This window comes from Phasianus colchicus, chromosome 10 (assembly GCF_987193195.1).
Source record: "Phasianus colchicus chromosome 10, bPhaCol1.hap1.1, whole genome shotgun sequence".
Lineage (NCBI taxonomy): Eukaryota > Metazoa > Chordata > Aves > Galliformes > Phasianidae > Phasianus > Phasianus colchicus.
Genome location: NC_143445.1, coordinates 16,255,414 through 16,277,566, shown reverse-complemented (window position 1 = coordinate 16,277,566; position 22,153 = coordinate 16,255,414). Strand labels below are relative to the sequence as shown.

Sequence of the window (22,153 nt, the reverse complement as noted above, 5' to 3'; positions counted from 1 at the left end):
ATTTTCAGTTTTCAATAGTTCTTTTGAGAAAAAGCCTACTTTGCCTCACAAACACTTCTTCAAATAACTCGTCTTTTGGGTTTGTAGGTACTTTCAAAAGCAGTTTCTTTCCACATTAGCAGAGGTAACGTGTGATACGCTACCTGTAATAACATCAGAGCCTTTTCAAAACGTGATGAATTCAAAACAAAACAAAAACAAAGCAATGCTGCACCAACCTGAGGAGGAGCGACAGACCAGGCTTTTTGTCATTACCTTAAATCTCTCCTTTTGGCCATCTCTCCCGGTGAGATGACCCAGGGCAGGCTTTGGGGAAGGCATTCCAGGGCTTCGGGGGAAAAGTCAGAGAAGTCCACGCCATACTCTGTCAGGATTCCTTCCGTTTCCGGCTCGATCTCCCCTGCCTGACCAAGACTTTTGGCCAACTGCCTGCAAAAAGAAAGAGAGAAAGGGTTGCAAAAGCTTCTTTCCTTGAGATCTTCCTTCCTCTCCTTATTACTTTAAAAAGTGATTCAGCCCCATAACCTGAAATGGAAAGCAAGATCCCACCTGATCCTGGGTGACTCTGCAGAAGACAGCTGAGCTGCTGGGATGCTCTGCATAGCTCTCTTCATCCCAGAGATGCACACCCCCCTGCCTGGGCAAACTGCTGCCCCATGAAGGCAGAGGTACAAAGAACCCTTGCTGCCTTTCTTACAAGGGCCTGCAAAAACAGACGTGCCCACAGATTGCCTCTCCATTCATTGTCCAGGCTCCCTTCAGAACCTGTGTGCTCCTGCTAGTTTCTTCCTCCTCTCCTGGAGGCACAGAGATCTCAGAACCATGATCTAGAAGCAAATCATAGACAAAGGAACTTGTCTCACACACTAATAGCCTTTACTGCAGTAATCTGCACGTGTGGATGAGGCAGCTGCTCTATTACGCTTAGAGCAAGTTTCCATCTGTCCCACTGCAAACCCCATGGCACATTTGTTGAGAGCTCTGGTGTCAAACAAGTGCTCGGTTCTGGATGCAGTGCACCAAGTGGGGTTCCAAACGAGGGGGGAATTGCTCTCTCCCTGTCTGCTTACAAACATTACAGGAGAGTCAAAGACCCACAGTGATTCTCCTCCCCTTTTTCATCCCAAGAAGGCTCTATAGTACACAGAGGCATATATATATATTATTTTTTAAATATACTGCCATTAGGGTGAATTAAACACTACAGGCAATAGAGATAACACTGCCAGTCCAAGAAAATTATAACTGAAATTAAGGCAAATCCATCAAAATATGACACAAAAGAGAGGGGTAATAACACAGTGCAAATACAGCCACTCTAATACTTGTTTTTCCACTGCATAAAATACACAATAACAGTATTGATCCTTCTGCTTTAATTCTAATGAGCGAGAACAGGCACTAATGGATTTTCAAAATCAGGGCCAAAGCAGCATACTTGTCATTTGGACTAGCAAGATGCTCTCAGTGCTTCAAACGTGCCATAAACCCACAGAACAAACCCCATCCGTGCAGTGCAAGCAAGCCCATCTTCCTTATGGGAGCAGAGCTCTCTCTTCACAACGGGAAGGGCTGTGTAATAAACCTGTCACATTGTGTAATACACTGAAAAGGATTGTGTGCCTTGTGGTGTGGTAAATTGTAGAGTTCACATTGCCTAGCTTTAAAATAAAAATGAAAACAAGGATAAAAGATATTTCCCTCCATTGTTTCAATTTTATGTGTAAACTCTACGGCAGAAATACGTGTGCATTTGGCATTGAGGCTTAATTCTCCACTTCTGCAGCTTGGTCCCAGTCTGATCTTTATTTTAATGTAAATAAACGAGGCATCAGTTTTATCTCCTCCTCTCTCAGCAGTAACAATAAACCAGAGAAATCACTACTTCATTTCCAGGATCTAATGTGCAGCTGGGAGACTTCACAAGGATGGGTCTGTGGGTCTGTGGGTCTGCTGGCCCCCGGAATCTATGCTCAAACCTTGCACCTTGCACCCAGCTCCATAAAGCACAGGAAGAAGTACCTGGACCCAGACAACTTCCCTGACTGGATGGATAGACAGAAATTTTAAAAAAGAAGAGGAAAAAAGACACGCTGCCCTACCAAAAAGAAAGGGCAAGAGCTTAAGTCTTGGGTGCCCCTTTCCTCAGAAGGGCAGCAAGCAGGAGGATGGCTGGAGGGCCACACTACAAGTCATGGAAAGCACCTTTTAATGCCAGAGTGCTTTCCAGCTCAGTTTTGAAACCCATGTTTTCTTGATCCGTTTACTGAAATTAGATTAGGAACCATAAGGAGTTTACCCAGAGGTCTGATATAGGACTAATATTTTTTAATAGTAATTAACATTTGATTTACGGTGTTCCAGGGAACATTTCCCAAGTACCTTGAAACAAAAACTGTACAACTGGCCTTAATTGGGGCCATGCTACAGTCACACAGACATGATGACTTGCATCAGAGCAAAATCTGACAGGACAGCATGTGATCAAAGGTAACGCATATAGGATCACCGACGGCCCCGGAGCAACAGCCAGGCTCACCCATGGGGCTCTGCGGCCACTGAGGGTAGCAAGAATAGTTCAAGAGGCTTATAAACAACAACAGGCACCGGGCCCAGCAGCGGTCACGGCATCTGTGGCACCCCAGGCTTGCATGCTTTTTTTTTCCTCTCCAAATGTTAGAAGGTGAAAAATGAAACAGACGTTGCCTGTGACGTTGTTGGGAGAGTATTAGAACAGCCCGCGGGGCTGCTTTAATGCCCTCGTGCTGACGTCAGGCCCAGGCAGTACGCAACCAAAGAAAGCACTGATAGCAACGCGGTGCAGTTGGGATGTGGGGAGGCTGCAGTGAAGGGTTTTTCTCCAACCAGCCATGGCTCCAAGCTCACTGAGCTGCCGACTCACCATGGCCTCATCTCCCACAACTGCGTGCCTGAGGCAGTCACACTCCCGCTGCCATCTGCCCCTTCACAAGGATGCTGATCAAATCTATTCAGCCAGCCGTTTCCACAAACGTACATTGGAACCCACTCCATTCCCCAGACTCAGCCAAAACCAGCCAGTGTTGTCAAAGGTTACATGATAAGAACTCTCCAAAAAGACCATGCATAATTACACAAGACTTGTTTCTTTTAGAAAGCCAGGCAGGCTCCCAGATGGAACTGAGTAACTTCCCCAGGGACTTCATAGTTTTTCTCAGCCTCCTCCTAGAGTAGAGATGCCCACAGCCATTCTATTCAGAGGGTTTCTTTGAGCAGCAGCAGAATCACTGAATGGTTTGAGCTGGAAAGGTCCCTGGTAAGACCACGTAGTTCCAACCACCTGCCGTGGGCAGGGATACCTCCCACCAGATCAGGCTGACCAAAAACCAATCCAGCCTGGCCTTGAGCTCCTCCACGGATGGGGCAGTTTTTCCGGGCAGCCTGTGCCAATGCCTCACCACCCTCTGAGTAAAGTATTTCTTCCTTCTGTTTACTTTAAACCTTCCTGTTTTCATTTTAAAACACCACTACCCCTTATCCTGTCACAGTTTATCCAGTAGGCCCCTTTGGGAATGGGGAGGTTGCAATGAGGTCTCCCCAGAGCCTTCTCTTCTCCAGGCCAAATAACCCCAGCTCTCTCAGCCCCTCTTCACAGGAGGAATGCTCCAGCCTCCTGAACACCCTCCACATCAGTAACTACACACCACTTTGATGAAAAGCTACAAATGCAAAATTTTCTATTCTTTTTTAATAGTTTTATTCATCACCATATTGTGGTGGCAAAAAGTAAAGATTCCATCCTTAACCATCTTCAAACACACGGGGATGTCTCAACTAATGCTCCAAACAGCCTTAGATTTCATCACTGATAAGAGTTCTCTAGGAAACAACTGTACACAGCAGTACTTGTAATATTTTTATGAAACAGGAGAATATTCTGTAGCTGTTTTGCTTTATCTGCGACCTGAAGCAGGTACAGTGAAATGGCATTTCACTGCCACAGTAAAATCACATCACATGCAGAAGGGAGTTCGGCAGCATGCATTCACAGCATCACCACTGAGACATGGAGCTGCCGGGTCCTCACTGCTCCTTCCAGCAGTCAGGGTGACACGAGGTGGCCTTCAGAGGGGACCGTGTCTCAGTGGTGACCACCAGGTGGCAATCACGACACAGAAACGCACCCCCTCCCCAAGGGGACCTCCAGGGGCTGCCAGGTTTCCTGCTCTGCAGGTGACCACTCTGGTTGACCAGTGCCACCACCAGGCCCTTAGCTGGGACATCCCACTGCCACGCGTGGTCACCACGAAGATCCTGCGAACTCCAAACACAGCACCGAGCTTCCCAAGGGAAAAGGAAAGCTGATGAAGGCGCACAAGCAGCCTGCAGGAGTTCAACTGCAGGACAAAAAGTGCCTGAAAACACATAAGACATCCAGAAGAAATTACTGCCAACCTCACAGGGAGTTTTCCTCGTACTTCCAGCAGACTTACGTGGTGCATTAAGAAGATCTACAGGTCTTCTGTCCAGACATTTTTGGAATAATGGCAGTACTGCCGAAGTCCATGGACAGAAGTAAGGGGTGCACTGCCTCAGCAGGAACTATCCCTACAGCTATGAGCAACTTGTTTCCTCAATTCCCCCAGAGCAGGCAGGGGAAAAGAAGAATCTGAGGCCAAGCAGCATGACAGTGCCACCAGGTACGACAAGAGCCGGAAGGAAAACCTGACTGCCAGCTGTAAAACTGTATACAGCTGTACGACTAATGGACTCGCCTTAGCTGAGCCTGTGTTAAAGAAGATACGGACCCAGAAGGATGTAGTGACAAGTCTCCAGTCAACAAAACCAAGGTTGGACGTTCAACTTCCTTAACTAGTCACCTGGCCAAGCAAGTTTAGAAAACCAAGCATGCAATGAGTTGCTGGTCACTTGCTCATCTCTTTCAGGTGTGGGCTCAGCTAGCAAGATAGCCAGCTTATCAACACACTCCAAAAGAAACAGGAACTTATGGGACTTTCAAGAGGTTTCCTTGAATTGCACTCTCTAAGCAAACATGTATTTATAGTTAAAAACAAAATGGGTCACAAGGTTTTACGCTCCCATCTCCACAAGGAACTTACTGAAGTGCAACTGAGTTGCAGAGGAAACAATTATGTATGAAGACAATCATGGAAGCTTTCTTTCCTGACAACACCCTTTACATCTTGGAAACTACCAAAATATCCAGATGAGAATATACAATGCTGTCAGAAGCACAATTAAAGAAAAATGCATTAGCCCCCTCCCAAAAAAAGATATTAGCCCATCCTCCTAATTCGTTTTGGTTGTTTGGGACACGATGCCAAGCAGCACAATCACCCTCCAGTCTTTTCTCTGTTGGAGTCAAAGACAAAAAAAACCTCTCTGCCAACAAGCAACTTAGTCATAGTGAAGTTCAGAGCACAGCCAGCCCCTAGTTAAGTGGGGCTCAAAGGGAGGCCACTTCAGTTCACACATAAAAGTTTAGCCATAAAATACAGAGTGACCTAACTGCTCATGTGTCTCTCAAGAAGTACATCTGAAACTTGCTGTTACAAAGCAGCCACAACTGATAATGAACTTTGGAAAACAGAAAAAAATCCGCAGAGCAAGAAGGACTTCAGTTGTTTTTAGTTTTAGGGCTGTGCCAGCACATTTCAAAACAAAAGTTTTGATGCAAGTTTTCAGTTTTATAAGGAGTTTGAACTGAGAACTCTAAAAAACTCTAAAAAACGTCCCAATGCTCCATCAGAACAGGTTTGCAAGAGGAAAAGAAAGTGGCTTTATGCCCAACTCCCACTACTGTACATATTCCAGATTACATCCAGATCCCAATCACCTTTAACATTCGGCTCATCGTTTCCATGTGTCAAAGCTACCTACTCTACATTACCAACTAAATCAGGACTACTCCATTTTTCCCAAGATGACTGAACAGATTTATCAATGTCCACCACTACTTATTGAGGCCCAATCAATAGGAAACAGTGTGGTTGCTCCAGGTGGGTGCTTAGTGCACTGCAGCAGTTCCCAAGAAAGCAAAAATGCTAAGGACTACAAGGTCTTCACCAGGGAAAGGTAAGATGAACTTACAGTCTGGATCCAGCTCTGCACAGACCATTTGAATAACACTGGCTTAAAATCTTCACCTTCACAGTAACACCTCTGATTTGAACTCTGGACAGCAGTGGCCTTACAGTGCCTCCTAAAAAGCACAGAGTGTAATATCATTCTCATCTGTTTCAGATATCAATGAATCCTTTTGTGATTTCTAGCATCCTTCCTTGAAGCAATGCAAATTTAAATATCGCATTTGTGACTTTTTTCAACTTAAAAGAAAACCAAAGATGGGCCCCACAGCTACTGACCTTCATCCTCTGGCAGACGTGAATTTGCTTACACACTTCGCACTTTCCTTACATGGATGGAAAAAAGGCTAAAGGTGTCCAGTCCAGCACCCTGCAGTGCTTCTGCTGGTCAGGCTAAGGACCCGTGTGTGTTCTCTCTAGACTGTTAGTTTTTTGAGCAAGGACTGCACACTCATTAATGCTGTGATATCCCAGCAAGTCAGAGCAAGCACCAAAAGAAATTAATGTTACATTGCCATGAGACATAACTAGCAGTGAGCAGTCATTAGCCTCATCTGAGTTTCTCCACTAGCTATAGGAGGTATGCAAGGCAAGTACCTTGTTAGTCACAGAATCACCTGAGTTGGAAGGGACCTCAAGGATCATGAATCTCCAACCTCCACATTTAATACATGACCAGGCTGTCCAGGACCCCACCCAACCCAGCCTTGAACACCTCCAGGGATGGGGCATCCACAACCTCACTGGGCAGCTAACAGATTCATGTCTTTATTGCATACATCGAAATAAGTGAATCTCATTTATCTCTGCTTCCAATAGCAGCCACATACCCTGATGCAAAGTTGCTGTCTTCTTTCCAATCCACTATGCGACAGATGAAGAGCATGTTTGAATAGTCCTCGGGTCTGGCCACAAAGTCTGAGGGGCAATCAGCCAAAGACACGTAGGCCCTGGGCACTCTGTGGTCCACAGGTGAGAACATGGCACACTTCTTGAAGAGCTCACTGTTCTTGTCTGCCAGAAGCTTGATGAAGCCTGTAGCTGCTCGAGAATGCTTCTTTTCCAAAATATAGACCACCTGGAAGAGGCAAGGTTTTCTACAGTTAATACCTTCAGATGAACTTATTTCCTACAGCAGAATAGGGGTACACAGAGGCTCAGCAGAATGCTTTGGAAAATCACAATGCCTACATCCTATACTTTTTTATGCATATGTTTTTGTGTGCATTTTTAAACTGAGCACCTATTTACAGTGTATTTTCCTTGCCATCTTGCTGATGGCTATAGATGAGCTATGTGCCTTCCAAGTGCTAGCTCTCTACAATGATTTTCTTGATTACAGAACAAAACCAGACATGAAGCAGATGCTTCCAAATGCAGGGAATTAGCCACAACATACAAGCAACTCCTGTTAGATCTTTCATTTGTATCCTCGGCCTGCGATTCTGACATTCAGTGCAGAACAGGCCAGTTCAAAAACGGTGCCTCTGGCAGATCCAATGCTAACCACAGGAAAGGATGTGCTGTGGGGAATTTGGCAGTTCTCTCCTCTCTGTGCTTTCTGAAGTTAGGGGTTATTTTACCTTTATACAAGACTGCTTTGAAAAGAATAATAAATTACAATATCATTAAATAATTGTTCCAGAGAGGTGTTCATCCAGGCTATATTTTTGTAGACAATAATAAATCAACTGGATAACAGAAATACTATAGCTGATTTCCTAAACTTATACAGACGAGTCCTTCCTGAAGGTTTCAGAAGCTGCACCTCTGTGTGATTCTGAACGCTGCAGCTGCCACGCTGGAGGAGACCAGTGGGCAGCCCAGCCCAGAATAGGGACCAGAATGAGAGGCTGCACAGGAAAGCACAAGACGTGGAAAAGACCTGACCCAGCCTGTCCCACCAGTCTCTTGACATTCGAAGATTGGCTCAAGTCTTGAACCAACAGCGCTAACAGCCCTTCCAAAGTCTTCAAGTATTAATTCTGACAACTCTGGATATTCTGACACACATACTAGTATCCAATATTTTTTTTTTTTTCTGATTCTTGTTAAATAATTTTGCCTAACAAAGAAAGGGAATTTAAACTAGCATAATTGGAAAAAATAACAAAACACTTGAGTTTTATCAGATCGGACAATTACTCTCTTTGAAACAGGGAACATTTATTCAAAGATCAACAAATGGAGGCTACAGGGAGGCCAATGCTGGTCCTCCTTCAGCCTCTGGAAACACACTCATGCTGCCACTTTCTGTGGACTTACCTTAGCTGTCCTTTGAAGGAACTTATCTGGGAGGAGCCTGGGATCGTTCACCTTGGGTACGTCCTCTTGTTTTGTTCTGTGCACAGCACCCATCCCACCAGCTTTCACTGCAACAGACGAGAAACACAGCCATTACTGTAGCATGTTTCCATCATGAATTTATGTTGGACTTTTACAGTAAAATACAATGTGAGGTGCATGAATTAGACTCATCAGAAAGGAGAGAGCTCTCAAGTGCTTGCATGGCCAAGTATTAAGCAACTTTATTTCTCCAGACTACAAAAGAAAGCAGGTATATGCTCACTTACCATGGAGATCTGCTGAAAAACAACAAAAGTCAAAACAAATCCAAACTTTACAAGTACAAATTTATCAGCCATAATAAACAAAATGGTGGAAAACACACTATTTCTTAAATACTAAGAAATACATTAATTTCCTGGCACTACTTAGTTGGAGTCATTAACATTATATAAACAGTCCTTTAAGTACATACATTCATTTAATATTTAATTTCCTTAACAAATGTTATGCAAGGTTATAAAACACATGTTTATCTTAGACATTGAAACCACATCTACTAAAGCTGACCCTCTTCGGCTGCAGACCAGGATTATTAAAAAGCCTTATGAAAGTAATTGCTGTGTATGACAAACAGCCACGCTCCTTCCCCTTGAAACTCCTTCACCAGATGCCAAGAGTATTTAAATCAACTGACAATGAAAATATCTGTTACAGGCAGCTGGCACGCCAATGCTTTGTGTATTTACAAACAGTCAACGCAATCCTTGCCATCAAGAAGGCTTGGACCAGCCCCCTGCGAGCCAAATGGCTGCTGAGAGCCCGTGGCTACTGGTCGGACAATGGCTTTAGGATGTGATTTTTTTCTGGAGGAGGCTCAGGAGAGACCTTATTGCTCTCTCCAACTCCCTGAAAAGAGGTTGTGGCGAGGTGGGGTTCAGCCTCTTCTTGCAGGTAACAGCGATAGGACGACAGAGAACAGCCTCAGGTTGTGCCAGGGGACATTCAGCTTGGATATGTGGGAAAAGTGCTTCTCAGAAATAGTGGTGATGCACTGGCACAGGCTGCCCAGGGAGTGGTGGAGTCACCGTCCCTGGGGGAGTTCAAGAACCATGAGAATGTGGCACTGAGAGACGTGGTCAGTGGGCAATATTGGTGGCAGTTGTATTAGATGATCCTAGAGATCTTTTCCAAACTTAGTGATTCTATGATTCTCCCTCACTTCTGCTGGATGAACTCGGGTTTGCCACAACAAGGGTTACTGAGGGATAAATCCCCCATGGAGCCTCATGGTTATAAACAAGCTGGAAAAAAACCTGCTGGGATCATTATACACAGTTTAAAAAGTGGAGATATTCGAGTTACACACCTCATTGCTTTTCCCCTCTAAGATCACTGTCAGCTAGAGGCTGGACCAGGAAATTGGTCAGCAAAGAATAAAAGCAAGGAGCAGTTCTATTTTCTTAAAAATTTTCAAGCCATCAGTTAATAGGAAAGGGTTTATGGTGTGCCAACCATAAAGACAACTTGGACCAAGAACGGGACGATCCGAGACAAGGAAAAATTGGCAGGCAGTGGGGGGCAATGGGAGCTTGGTAGCCTTCCAAGGGCCAGCTGTGCAGGCACACCTGACGCAAGCTCAGTGCTTTGCTGGAGTGAACTCTGCCACCACACAGCACACGCTGGATGGAAGAGGAACCAGACCTACACGTGTCTGGAAAAAGCAAGATTTGCACTCAGTGCTTTCCCAGCATAGCAGAATGACAGCACTGACCTGAGGCACATCAGACAAGAATGAGAAGAGCACCATGCTCGAGGAATACGTCCCTACTGACGCTGACTTCTTTCCACTTTTCCTTCCAATTCCAATTTCTCCAAAAAGTTGCTTGCATTTTTTCACAAAAGCAGGAAGAAAAGGAGCCAGCAGCAGCGTCCTTGGAAGGTATCACACGCACACATAGGAAAGCACAGAACCACCAGCAAGGGCTGTCACTTAGAGCCCAGCAAATGGGTCACCAGCAAGTCCTTCACCTGGGACAAAGAACAGGCAGGACTGCTGTATTTCTGCCTATGTGAACCCAGGACAGGTACCAGAAGGCATATGAAGTCTCACTTTGACACATGGCACAGCCTGCCTCTTGCCTTCACAGCCAAAATCAACCAGGGGCCTTTGGCTGGCTGGAGAATACCTCCTTCCTCAGGGGTCTCTCCAGTTTCAGCAGCCCTCCCAAAAAATCCTGGAGTTAGTAGAAACTCCATCAGAAAGAGGGTCAGATCTACAACATCAACAGAAAAAAAAAAAAGAAGTAAGTCCCAGACATCTACTTATTCCTCCCACTTTTCTCTAGTATCTAAAAGGCCAACACATACATTCACTGTTGGACAACACTCTTGAAACCAAGGACAGGAAAACAGATGCACAAGAAGCTCTGTACTCTTGGGGCCAAAAGATGTGGACTTTTTGATAGCTCGTAGCTGCTTCTTTTGAAGTTAACATTCTGCTGGTAACAGGGCTGTATCTAATGCTCAGAGGTCTACACCAGCAGAGCACCAGCAGCACAGCTTCCTTACAACAAAGGCAGTGAGAAATTGTACCTGAGTCCCCTGAACACAGTCTGACAGTATTGCACATCTGCCTTCATAGAATCATACGGGTTGGAAAAGACTTCCAGGATCATCTGGTCCAACCATCCACCTACCACCAACACTGCCCACTGACCACGTCCCTCAGTGCCACATCTCTATGCTTCTTGAACACCTCCAGGGATGGTGACTCCCCCACCTGCCTGGCAGCCTGTGCCAGCACACCACCACTCTTCTTGAGAAGTACTTTTTTCAAATATCCAACCTGAACCTCCCATGGCACAACTTGAGGCCATTCCCTCTTGCCTTTCTATTCATTGAAGCTGGAATTTGATGGGTAGGTGGGTGGAGAGAGGAACCAGGGCTCCTGCAGAAGCTGGTGGTCTGGAAGATCTGAGCTGGGAGACAGCTCACAGAGCAAAGCAGAGCCATAGAGGCAATTCTAAAGGAGAGTTAACTTGTGAGAGAAGCAGATTTTTGAGTAGGAGAGGTGGGAAGAAACTCCTTGCATTATGCCAAACTAAAAATGAATTATTCTGACCCCTTTACTGTAGTGGTTATCCAATGACCATTCAATATTTCCACCCTGGGCAAAGACATGTTTTCTGAGAAAGATTTACTATGTTAGCTTGGGCAATACTTCATAAGCTTATCTTACAGTGAAAACACACTTCAGCAACTAGGATCCAGTGAAACTGCATTATAATCTCAGTGTTTTCCTTTCAGCGATTATCTGACAAACCAAAACTGTAACAGTCTTACTTTAAAAAAATATATATTAGGCACAAGATACAAAAAGCAAGTCAAATTAGTTCTGTTATTACCAAAAAAATAGATCCAGGACATTGTGGAATTCGCCTCCCTCTGTCACAGATGGATAGAGGCAGCTTCAGAGCACAGCCAGATCTGCCTGACAGCATTCCTAGCTCAAACTTTCCCTTTTTTTTTTTTTTTTTTTTTTTAAAAAAGTTCCCCCAAATTTCCTTCTACAATTAAATTACCAGGCATTAAGATATGGCCAAAGTGGACCAAAAGTCATCAGACTAGAATTCTGATTACTTGTGACAGATCCAAAGTTATTTTCACTATGGTCACTGTGGAAATTTGCAATTCTGTCCAAAAAGAATACAATTAAAGATGCAATATCCACTTGCAAATGAAAATATATCACAGTTTCAGATCTCAAAAACAACTCACTGGAAAAAAAAAAGTCTTTCTGGATGGAAAGAAACAAGTTTTTAAAAAAATATAGTTTAATATTTGCTACTTCAGCTAGAAGAACCATCTGCTTGAGAAGTTAGCTGGCTTACATGGGCATACCTACACAGCTCATCAGAAGACATCAGTGGTAGGAAGCTTGTAAAAAATGAAAATGTGATTCTTCAGTTTGGTGCTCAGGTAGCAGAATACCTGTAAGCTTTTCAAGAGCAAAGCTTATTACTTCCTAACCAAGTGGCAAAATTCAGGTTTTCTGCTGTCTGTTTCAATAAGCAGTTTTCGGTTTATTATGTTTTAGTACCACAAAACATGGAAATCGATGTTTAAAAAAAACACAATTGATTATAAATATCACCTCAAGGGTTGTGTGTTACACCACGCTGAAATGATGCGTTTTTGGAAGTTCTGCCTTCTAACACAAGAGACATATGGAAAGGAAAACTCCCCTAAACCAAAATCGAGTACATTCAAATGCATGCACACGTGCTGGATCACAGCCATTGTGCTTTGATCTTAACGGCAGGGATAACAGGTAAGGGATAAGGGATAAGAAAGAAACACATTTCTGCTAATGGTGCTACATGGTTCTTCACATTCTGTCACTGGTATTCATTTGCACGGAGCAGGTTTTTACTCCAGAATGCAAAACCACTGGTACTAAACAATACTTCACAGCCATGCTTGGTCTTACACATCACCAAGTAAACCAAAATGCAATTTTCTGAGGGTCAAAGTAAAAGGAATCTGGTTTCTTAGGAAGATCTGTTCCTGGTCAAATGAGTTCAGCTTCTAGAAACTTGTTTTGGTTCTGAGAGAGGTACACCAACACAGTTTGATGTGAAATCCAGTCACAACTTGGGCAGTGAAAGGGCCTGTTCACTTGTCACCAGACACAATCCAGAACTAGAACTTACATTAAATAAGCTACAAGTCTTGTTTGGGAAAACAAGAAGCAATATTTTGCAAGTATTTATATCTACACACATGGAGCTTTCCACCTGTGATGGAGGGAGCACACAGCTGGCTGTGACAACACTGCTAAGATAACAGCTTTGGAATTCCACAAGTGCAGCTTGTCCAAATTCAGCCTAACTGCTCCTGTGTGTGCAACGTGGGAAGGCTCTGCAGGTATAAAAGAAAAGCAGCTTTGAAACACACAGCACTCCTGAGCAGCCTCATCACAGGTCAGCGTGACAACAGAACATAGGTGACTTCCCAGAGATGCTGGTTTTGAACACTGTAAGCAGACTCATCCTGCCACAGCCGCTCACGTCTGAACACCTGGATTCAAACATCTGCACAGCCAATGGCAATGCTGACCTGGAGACTCAGATGATGACCAAGGAGATTGATGAAGATGCACACAAATGGGAGGAGACCCTCAGAGAGGGAAAGGAAGGGCATAGCAACAGATGTGTACAGCAAAAAAAATGACCATCTGCAATAACACAGAGCAAAGGCAACATGGAGACACGAGTACAGCCAGCTTCCTTACACACACAGCTCAGCCACCTACTTGTATTTAGCCACCTCCACGAGAAAGGACAGTGGAGATGGCAGAATGATGAGATAGAAGTGTCAGTGCTCCTTAGAACCCTCTAAGCCTGATCAACAAAGATTCAACGTCCTTTTGGAAAGCTGCCATCTCACCCAAGAGATCAAATTGTGTCTGTCTCACAACATGACTGCAACCACAGCGCTGGTATTCAGACCTCAGACCCTTTTTCATCCTTGAGAAGCTGCCAGTCAACAGGGGGGCTGGAAGCTCTATTGCAAAAGAATTAAATCTCCAAAAACTCAGGCAGTGCGACAGTCTACAGAAATACAGTTTTATTACATTAACAACAAGCAAAATTAAAATGTTACAGAAACATTTCCATTAACTATTTTGCCTACTTAATGTTCTTCCTTCCTGTACGAGCATTTGTTCCTAAAGCGTGTGTGTCCAATTTTACAATTGCATGGAAAATATGTTAACTAAATGAACCCTAATCTGATTCATCCTGGAAATCACGCTGCTAACAATGACCATACTCTAACATGTTTATCTTCACACCCACCATTCAGTTGTAATACCATAACCTCTCCTTTTTCTTGACCTAGACTCCTAACTCAAAGGAGAAACACAGGTGAATTCAGGAACATATGGTAATACGCTGAACTTAATCTAATTCCCATTAACTAACTGCCAAAGTCATTTTTTTTTCTTTGTTTAAGAAGTCATTTGGGGGTCAAGATAACTCACTGGGAAAGAACAGCATAAGAAGCTTCCGCAACATTAACTTCCACTGCAGGCATCAGCTGTGCAGCACAAGAACAACAGAGGCTTAGCCAGTCTGTAGCATCCAATCAATACTACCTTAAAGCCCAATTTGTCCAACACCAGTTGAACACGTTTAAGTTGTTGCACTGTTTACTCTTCAAGACATCTATGCTCTCGTATACAAAAAGTTACAGCAACAACCAAAAGAGCTAGATCCAGAGACCTGCAAACGTGAACTTATGATGAACGAATACAGAGCTGAGTGGAGCAGCTGAAATGGCTCCAGCTCCTCTGCTGGTTTTCCAGGCTTCAAGCAGAGTGAAACCGATCTGATTTTTGACAGTTCCACCTCAAGGATTTCTATTAAAAGCCATGTAACTGAGAAGATTTCCTGGTGAGCTTTCACTCTGTTGTGGCCTAGAAATGTTCAGAGCTATGCAGTGGAGACGATCCATCTCCAGAAAGCTGCAGGCTAGGAAAGAACCATGAAGGCTCCTTAAAAGTACTCAGAACAAACAGGAGCCTCTGAAGAAGAGAGAGAGGAACATTTATTCCTTCCAGCAGCCAGTGAGGTTGGTGGGCTCCACATTTGTCACAGATTTAAAGTCAGCTAAACTAAAAGAATGGGACCTGAGCAGAGTGGAGGGATGAGCACGTTGTCCAGATTCTCGTCACCATCTCCCTTCCCTACCAGGGGACTTGGCCAAGCAGGGAAATGGGAATATTGCTCTAAACTCTGCCTATGCCAATATGAGACACTGCTGACTGCAGAAGGACTCCAGGTGAGCACAGAAGCACCCGCTCACGTGAAAGAAAAAAAGAGAAAGCACATGAAAGCAGAAGACTCACAGAAGCTCTGGAGTGGTTGCAGAAGTGCAAAACAAACCTAAGATTATAGATACATTTTTCCTCTTTGCAAGAAGGGTCCAAAAGCCTTTCTGAGCACTGACTCCAGAGCAGAACCTCAAGCAAAAAATGCATTACTGCATTACAGTATGACCATAATGCAAGGGTACCAAACGTCACCGTTCCTACTGAACCAAGCAACCCCAAGGTATTCAGTAACATCCTGTAGTCGGCAGCATGGACACCAAGCAATTTTAGGTGATAATTGCTGACACCAGGTTTATTAGAGACTGAGATAGTCACATCTGACTTGTAAAGAGACTGACCAGAGTCCACCTGGCCAATGCTGAACAGGCAGGGAGACAGGACTAAGCTGTGCAGCACCTCTAGCCCCAATTCCCCTGACTCTACCTATTAACCATCAGCTATTTGATTCAATTTTCCATCCCACAATTGGCTGAGTTGGTTGTCAGTTTACTCTGCCCGTAAGCGAGCTATTTCTATTCAAACTTCATGACGTCAAGGCAGCGAGCAAACCTCTCACACATTTAAACTCTGATCTGCAGCAGTGTAGGTGTAAGGGGAAATCCTGAACAAACACAGCTATCTGATTGCCGCCAGGGCAGGCGGTCCACCGACCTAATTACCTCTGTGAGCCACCCTGTGGGAAGCAGGATATTCAGCCTATCTGGGAAAGTAAGATCTCTCATGAGAAGAGCTGAGAAAAGCCAAGCAAACTAGTTTGACCAAGATAGCTCTTGGCACAGCGACACGGCTTTACAAATTTTATTTGAACATCCTTTCGCAAAGAAAAGCTGAAGCATTTTATGAGCACAGCTGCCATTCTCACTAGTAGTTGCTACTGTTCCACAGCTACTTTCTCTTTATCAGAGCAAAACGATACCGGTATTTAACAAGAGACAGCTCACATTTGTACAAACTCAGGTGACATACAAGCCTGAGTGAGGATACACCATCGCAAAGCATTCTGTACAGAACATTTTGCCCTTTTCCTAGGCTGGGAGGATTCAGAAAAAATTCTATTTTTTATTACATATTGACATGTAGTGTAAGGAAAATCCTTTTACAGCAGTGATAAGTCACAGAAGTAACATATTCCAACTCAGTAATAACGATACAAGTTACACCACCTCTGTTCCAGTAGTGAATGCGAATGACGATGAAGGAAAAGAATTACAGATCTGGCAAAGGTCGTACCCACTGGTGGATGACTTCTTTGCATAGCAGTGACACAGAGTAACCCTGAGAACTCAGGGTAAGACTGTGAGGATTTACCAAGCACTACGGAGAATTAATCTTTTCTCTGCACGCAGTGTTGCTCAGAGCAGTGCCAGGATACTACGCCTTGGTCTTTGCCTGCGTTCCAGGAGGGCATAGGAAATCCTGGAGGGCTCAAAGCCACCAGTGAGCGAGCTGAGAGGCTTTCTTCAGATTGGGCACTCACAGTGCTAATTTGTACAGTCCTCACAAGGAAAGAACAGAAAGTTTGTTCAGCGTGTAGAAATATTTGTGCCCTGGAAATACAGCTGAAAGCGCAGGAGGAAAGGAGAAAAGGGATTTCCAACTTTACTAAAATAGACTTACATCCAGTGACCAGCACTTAACATTAAGAAGATCTAACTTTGGAACAAGATCGTGTTGCTCTTCATGTGGAACAGCTTGCTGGAGAGGAAAAGGGCTCATCACTTCCCAAACCAGAGACCTTTCTAATCTTTAACCCAACTGCTCAGCAAAGCAGGGCAAACTAGTTTGATCAGAACAGCTTCCGGTACAGTGACATCAGTGACAAACTTTTATGTAAAGATCCTTGAGCAGAGCAAATACTGAGCACTTTTACGAGTATGAAACTTTCAGAAATTACATAGGCTGAGAATTAGGCTCGACATAATTGTCTCTTTCATTCTGCAGACTTCTTTCTTGTTTTTCCCATCCTTTTTCGGCTCACTTTAAGCCCTGCAGAAGCATAGAAATCCCAGTGCACACCTTCAGGAAATTCAGCCTGCTCAGACCTGGGCCATAATCAGCATGCACAAAGTTTCATGCTTCAGAGCTTCGGACAGCAAGATCCAACTCAAAATTCTTCATGCCAGTGCATAAGTGAGATGAAGGGGGGATTGTGCTCTGAAGAACAAAGCCACGAGGAGAGATGGGAAACAGGCCAGGGTAGAAAGGACATCACATCAACCCATACTCCCAGCATGACCCAGAGTGCTCTTATTTGAATGACTCATCTACTTTTATTCTTCCTGGTTCATCCTGATTAGCAGCAGCAGAACAAATAGGTCAACAAAGACACTGCGTAATTCTACTCCATCAGAAAGGACAAAAGTCATCTTGCAACTGAGAGACAGCTACCTACAAAGCCTGTGTAAGTGCACAGAGAGTTGAGCATTGCCCATTAATGTCAAGAGCAACTTTGGCTTTGTTGTTTTCCCCTAGATCTTTTTACCCCCCAACCCAGAGTGAGCAGAGTTTGCTTTTTATTATACTAGGGTAGCTATGGACACTTGCATTTGCTGCAGGCCCACCCTGCCTTCCAGCGCTGCTGCCTTGTTCCACTGGAAGGCCCTAGCAAGTGCAGCAAACTTCTAAATTCTAAATTTTGCCTTGAAAAAGTACACGTTTGGTCCTTTTAAAAAAGCATTTTAAGCCACACCTGGCTGTCCTGAGGGCAGAATTTGGCAGCGTCTCTTCTTTTTTCAGGACAATTATCACTGATGCTAGAATAACTACAGCTGTTTTCCAGGCAAATGTGGATATGTGATGATATGAGAAATTGCATGGAGGACAGGAAACAAGCCAAAGTAATCATTAGCTGCTCAAAAACACCTTCAGAAAAAGCAGCATCGTAAACTTTATATGTACGAAAAAAGGAGGGCATTAAATAGCAGAGGAAGAAAGTGGAGAAAAATCCATATGGGTTGAATAGCCAAAGAAGATGAAGCAGCTATTAAGTGAGTTGATAAAATAAACTCAGCAGAAATCTAACCAGCACAATCACACCAACCACAGGGTCTGAGGATGAACAAGGGAAGGCCGTGAAAAAAAGAAAACAGCAATGGAGAAATAGGCTGGGTTTCCACCATGTAGCCAGCAATATGATCTAACATTTGTCCTACACATACTATCCAAAGATAGAAATGAATGGCAGAACTCCCTCAGATTTTTAAGAGACAACCTGAGAGCCTCCAACTGCAGTCACTCCAGGGCACCTTGAGAACTATGATACACCAAAAAAATAATTCCCATTGTGCTTTTACACCCAAGCCTACTTATACAGGTGAAATAAAATACTGGGTCAAGTCTATACTTATTTTAGGTTACCGGTCCCAACAGTTTCTGGGTTTCTGACTTTTGAATTGCCATTGTTACTAAAAGCAAGACCAGAGACGCAACAGACACGTGACTCAGGATTACATCAGGAAATTGAGAATTGCCAAGTCAAAGCAGCAGCTTGACGGCGTACAACTTTAACACGGGGTCCAAGATTTCCAAAAGATGGCGTTAATTGCTAGCTACACAAAACAGCTGTGGACAATACGAGTAACTTCCAACACAAAACTTAGACTGGAAAGCAATGGAACAAGATGGAAGTTGGTTCATGTACTTTGGCAGTAAATGAAAGCCAGAGGAAGTACCAGAAGGAAATAGCATCATGAACTGGTGGGGTGGCAACTCCAGTCACAAGCTGAAACCAGCCTTTTGTCATAAAAGCTACAACACTTCTACATAAATGCTATTTCCATTTCTATTAACAGATGGGTGTGAGAAATGGAAACCTACCAACAGCATAAGCAGAGGTCTGCGCATCTCCAGAAGCAGGAAAATATCTCAGGAAAATGCAAAGTATTAAATAGAATAGCTTTACAACAACCACCAAGATTTGTCAGAGACCAACAACTACTTATAACCTAAGTTGCTGCGCCAATTGTCAGAATCCTTTCGACACACAGCTCTTCAGAAGAGGAAATCTTCAGAGATTTAGTACCAGAAAGTGCACGCAAAGAACAGCATGGAATAGTCTGGGACAGGGGAGCCTATTTTATTTTGCTCTAAGCAACATTTGATGGTTTGGATGGAATTCAGATTCAGAATAAAATAGGTTTGCCTTCAAAACAGATCACATAATTGGCTTTAGGTTTTAGTGCAATTTTCTTTTTAAATGGACCAAATCTTTAAGTTGCTCATAACTCAACTGTTTGAAAACAGCAACAAACCTCGCTGCCCCTAAGGAAATATGTTCTTATCCCCAGACTGACATACATAGATTGGCCAGCCAAACTGCGATGAAAACTGCTACAGCAGCATCTTGAATAAAATAGCAACCAGCAGTCCCCAGACAGCCCTGAGAATTGCAAATCTAAAGGTGTGACTTCTGTTTCACAGATTTACTTTACATCAATCACAACTACATAAAACCCAGTCCTTAATATCCATTCAGAACTACGAAGGCGGCTTAGCAGAAAGGGATAGAAGCGATAAGGCATTAAGATTTTATGCCTGTACTTTATATCTTGCAACAAAGCGAGGCAACAAAGCAATACTTCAACAGTTTGCTCAAATAAAGGTTTAAATCAGCTCTCTGATCTACTCACCCTTTTCAGCGGTATCCAGGGAAAGTTTCTTGATGTCATGAGCCAACGTGTCCGGCAAGTGGTCTTGTCCCTGCTCTGCATCATTATCATCAAACTGAGCTTCGATAATGACATCCGGACTCTTAGCGTCGCCTTTTGCCACCTCTCGAGGAACACAAGTCCCCAGCATATCCTCGGGGACATCTGATTCATGCGTGGCTTCTGTTTCTTTGTCACTACCATCTGGCTTTATTACCTGGAGGAGCAGGGGATTAAAAACAAGAGGCGAGCTAAATCACTGGACTGAAGAAAGAAAACATTATCTTTCTGTTTTCATACGCATCCCCGAGGACCTGACAATGAATTGTGGGTGGCTGGTGGCACACTGCAATTGCCATGTAATTAGCCACAGATATTGCACAATCAAAAGAAGCACCTCGCTAGGATAAAGATGAGAACAGCATGGCTTTTGCAGTACCTCAACTGTGACAATAACATATCCAAAACGTACTTAGAGCATAACCATCCAGCTCCTGCCAAGCCTCTAATCAGCTCCCAGAAGTTGGGAGTGAGCGCAGCGATGGAGGAGGATGCGGTACAGCTGCAGGAGCTGCTCAGCCATTGTCCACAGACACGGTGCCCACCCAGGGAGCTCCCAGCACATGATTTGGAACGGACTGAAAAAGAACAGAGAGGAGAACACTGTGCCCTGTGACCTGGGGAGGAACTGGACTGTGGCAGCTCAGTGAGGCACCAACATCTACATTTATTGTAGGCTGCTGTCTTTTTGTTAAAGGCACACCACTGTTGCTGCTACCTATGCAGATCTCCTAAATAAATTACCAAGGGGTACAAATTCAGAGCATTTAACCAGTAAATAACTACCTGGTAGTTCAGACTAGTAACTCTGGCCACTGCTACAGATTTGTCCCCACCTTGGTACAGCAGAGGCACATGGGGAGGAGAAACCATGTAGCGTATGCAGAAACCCTGTCCAGGTAAAGCCAGCAACTGACCTGGATGGCATCCCTCTTTGTGCACTGCAGGAACTGCTCTGTCTTGGTTACAGTGATCAAAACAGTTCACACCTTGGACAAGTTTGCTTTTCCTAGCATCCTCTGCACAACCAGCAGCAAACTGCAGCCAACCCAACCATGTAACCGACCCAAGCAGTCTTGGAGCCCAGATTCAAAGCCGTGTTTAAGTTTCCCTCAAGCTGCAGTACATCAGTGCAAAATTCAGATCAGGGTGGGAAAAGGAATAAACCCACAGGCACCAAAAGCTGGGGAATCCCATGCCAAAGCCCTCCTGGCACCACTGCTGCTGGTGATCGCTGGGCACAATGCATGCTGGAGGTGCTGCTCCTCCATCCCCAGTCCCCAAGCAAAGGGACCTCTAAAAATACAGGAAAAAAGCTTTCCTGTAACATATTTTTGATAATGTGCAGTCATCAGCAGTAAAGCATAAGCAGCCTCAAAAGGTCCTAGCTGGAGACAACCATTCCAAATGAGGAAAAGTACAATCCAGAAAGCTCCACTTTTTTTGTCCAGTAACTAAAAGGCAAATAGATCAAATCAGACCTATGCAAGCAAGACTTCCAGAACTTTAAATATATAAAGCTACATCCATGCTTCCAAGCAGTACCCGTTTTTTTGTAATCTTTCCACAATATGTAACAGAAAATCAATTTTAAAATGGGGTTGAATTCAAGTCTTAAAAAAAAAAACAAAAACCTAAGATGACATTACCCTGAACTCCTGTTACCTTTTGTGACTCTGCTTTTCATCTTTCTTTTCTTTTTTTTTCTTTAATACGTATATAATTTGTTACCATGGCAGATTCTGAATCAAACATTCAATTGTGGAAAAAAAAAAAAAGGGGGGGGAAGAGGGGAAGGTTTGGCAGAAGGTGGGAAAATTGCCTATTATTAAAGCTGGCTACATTCAGTACACAAAATACTGACATACAATGGTCTGGGCAAGAACAGTCTATTAGATTAGAGAGCTGACAAGGCTCCACACGCGAGTGATGCTGCCAGTGTGCCTCTCCAAAAAGAAAACTAGTGTCAACAGTAATGTTTGGACCCTGCTATGGTCAGATGTGGATGTACTCAGCTCTTAAGTTTCAGTTGCACCAGATGTGTGCAAGTGTGCAACTGCAGCAGGAGTTCATTTTCTTCAACCCCTTCAGGCTTTGCCTGGGTGTTTTTTTTTTTCTTCTTAAGTCATTCTTTGGGAGTGTGGGATGTGTTTTGGGTGCTAAATCACAAATCTTTC

General features: G+C 43.9%; 1 protein-coding gene across 3 annotated transcripts in view; it reads right to left on the bottom strand.

Annotated features, from left to right (window-relative positions):
* Nucleotides 1-22,153, bottom strand: part of DIS3L2 (DIS3 like 3'-5' exoribonuclease 2) — a 164,547-nt gene that overhangs the window by 89,263 nt on the left and 53,131 nt on the right. For all 3 annotated transcript variants that reach the window (XR_016469686.1, XM_031603497.2, XM_090147458.1), the window contains exons 7-10: nt 19,899-20,133; nt 8,352-8,458; nt 6,917-7,164; nt 256-429 (exon numbers count right to left, since the gene is read on the bottom strand). Coding sequence is in view for 2 of the 3 variants with exons in the window: in XM_031603497.2 (XP_031459357.2) it covers nt 256-429; nt 6,917-7,164; nt 8,352-8,458; nt 19,899-20,133 (764 nt within the window). In the remaining variant the exon portion in view is untranslated. The remainder of the gene's footprint in view (nt 1-255; nt 430-6,916; nt 7,165-8,351; nt 8,459-19,898; nt 20,134-22,153) is intronic.